Source organism: Aplysia californica, unplaced genomic scaffold (genome assembly GCF_000002075.1).
Source record: "Aplysia californica isolate F4 #8 unplaced genomic scaffold, AplCal3.0 scaffold01036, whole genome shotgun sequence".
In the NCBI taxonomy this organism is placed as follows: Eukaryota; Metazoa; Mollusca; class Gastropoda; order Aplysiida; family Aplysiidae; genus Aplysia; species Aplysia californica.
In genome coordinates this window covers 81,183-83,543 of record NW_004798306.1, presented here as the reverse complement: position 1 = coordinate 83,543, position 2,361 = coordinate 81,183, and the positions used below count along the sequence as shown (strand labels likewise).

General features: G+C 40.2%; 1 protein-coding gene across 1 annotated transcript in view; it reads left to right on the top strand.

Annotated features, from left to right (window-relative positions):
- LOC101862540 (polycomb protein EED) overlaps nucleotides 1–2,185 on the top strand; it is a gene marked incomplete at its 3' end in the record, with an annotated part of 12,512 nt that extends 10,327 nt beyond the window's left edge. Inside the window, 2 exon segments of the mRNA XM_013089761.2 lie at nucleotides 1,501–1,634; nucleotides 2,080–2,185. Coding sequence (XP_012945215.1) covers nucleotides 1,501–1,634; nucleotides 2,080–2,185 — 240 coding nt within the window.
- Nucleotides 2,186–2,361: the final 176 nt, after the last annotated feature.

Genomic DNA, 2,361 nt, shown 5'->3' with positions numbered 1-2,361 from the left:
CCCACACACACACTCCCTTTCCCTTCAACAAACATTTTGGAGCACAAAAATTCTGTACAAGAGCTAAGTGGAACAGTCAGTTGATCTGTGAAAATTTAGAATAACCGAACAAAATGGACTATAACAAAATTGAAACGATGAAACAAAACAAGCAAAGTAATTTTAATAATTCCAGATGACCTGTGCTCCCTTTCTTTGTTTTTGAATATCCATTAAGTAACCATAATAGTATTTTCAAGGGCCTAATTGAACCAGGTATCACTCGACTGCACGCTTATTTAAAAAAAAAAAAAAAGAAATACACAATCTTTTGTCAAAAGGAATGATGCTCTTAGTTTCTGAAGAGTACAACATAATTGTCATTATTAGCCTATTTTTGAAACGTCCCAAAATAATCTTTATTCAACTTTTCCGAAGCAAAATGAATTTTTTGTTTGATAGCTGTGAACTACATTTGTCAATGATAATATTTTTTTAAAGATCGAATAAAGTATAACGCATCAGATTGGGGCGAACTAGGAAAAATTTGACATAAACCATGGCTGGCGCTGTTACACACATGCGTTCATTCTACAAGATCGGATGAAAGTCGACACGACTTACAGTAAGTTCGGGCCCTTGGAATAATTTAACAAACTTTAAACCGGAACAAAGTCGGGGTTTTTTTGTGTTCCGCTCTTGCTCTTTTCTGTTGTAGCTGATAATGAATAAGTGTATAATTTCTTAGACCAGTACTGAAGCACAAACCACCTGGACTTACCCGAGCAAGGAGGCTGCTTTATAGGCCATAATATCAGATTTTTACTTGTCTTTTGTTCTCCGGCGAAGAGCAGTGTCAATCTCAGTTCAGAACTTTGTTTTCCAATAGGGTACTCATGTTTTATGTATTTTATGAGAAAAAAAAGACTCTCTCTCTCTCTCTCTCTCTCTCTCTCTCTCTCTCTCTCTCTCTCTCTCTGTGACGCGCTTTTCTAGCAGGAAATGAAAGTGTGGCTCTGGCCAGATGGCAGTGGCCTAATTTTACCATCATTGTCCTGTTTACGGTCGAGGAAATCCTGCAGCACACAGGATGTTGTCTGGCTGGATTTTACTCAAGAGCTGCTTTTTTTTCACTGTCCTTTTTGGAGGAGGTGAAATAAGAAGGGTTAACTTCCATCGTGTGTCTGTATGATTTGTCGCAGGGTTAAGTTCTGTCATGTGTCTGTATGATTTGTTGTAGGGTAAAGTTCTGTCATGTGTCTGTATGATGTATTCTTTTGGCAGGGTTTAGTTCCGTCGTGTCTGTGTATGGTGCATTCTTTTTGCGGGGTTAATTTCTGTCCTGTTTCTGTATGATTCATTGCAGGGTTAAGTTCTGTCGTGTCAGTGAGGATCTGATTAACATTCCACTTTTATGCATCATAGAAGGAAACAGCATCTGTGAAATGACCCAGTGCAAGTTCCTTATTTACTCTTTGTGGTTTCTACCTGTCATTACAACAAGCTCGTGTTTTCCTTCAGGATTTCAATCTGAGCGGGACCAAGATTGTGTCTTGTGGGATGGACCACTCGTTGAAAATCTGGAACCTGGAGAAAGAAGAAATCAAGAAAGCCTTGGCAGAATCTCATGTGAATAATGCCGCTAAGACAGACTGGTGAGTCCTTGTTTCTGCCTCCGTGCAACGCTTTATCCTCGCTGCTGCAACATTCTATATAGCTAACTCATTTTCTATCAAATTTTCAGGAGAGGGACAAAATAAAGTGCTGACCCGTTCTAAACGGTTAACTCTGTTTCTGGAAACTTTACAAGATAGGAAAAAGCTAAGGTAGAAGGCTATTGTACATATTTTAGCTGTTTAGAACCAACGTTGTTGTAGCAACTCTCTGGATAGGTTAATCTGACTGAAAGTTATTTATAGGATGTGTTGTGTGATGTCAGTCAGGTAAAGGTGGGTGCATAGTTAATCAGCTGCAGGAGAACAAGTGTTCGAGTGTTCTGCGGGTGGGCTCCTCTTCTTTGAAAAAAGCTATTTTTCCAATACATGGCTTTTTCCAATTCATATGATGAATATTTTATTTTATTTTCTTCTAAACCGGCAGCCCTTTTCCGACTGAGTCGTGCAACTTCCCAGACTTTTCCACACGCGACATCCACCGCAACTACGTGGACTGCGTGCGCTGGCTGGGGAATCTGGTTCTGTCCAAGGTATGTGTCTTTAGGAACAGAATGGTGCTGGTGTTGTCCACACCCCCCGGGGCGGTGCCACTGACTGAAGTGTCTTTAAGCTATTCCCAAAGGGGGGAGGGACATTAACATATTCTTACGCATTGTAGAATTGTAAATGGGCTGATTCATCAGTGTCATGCTCATAACTGTGCCTG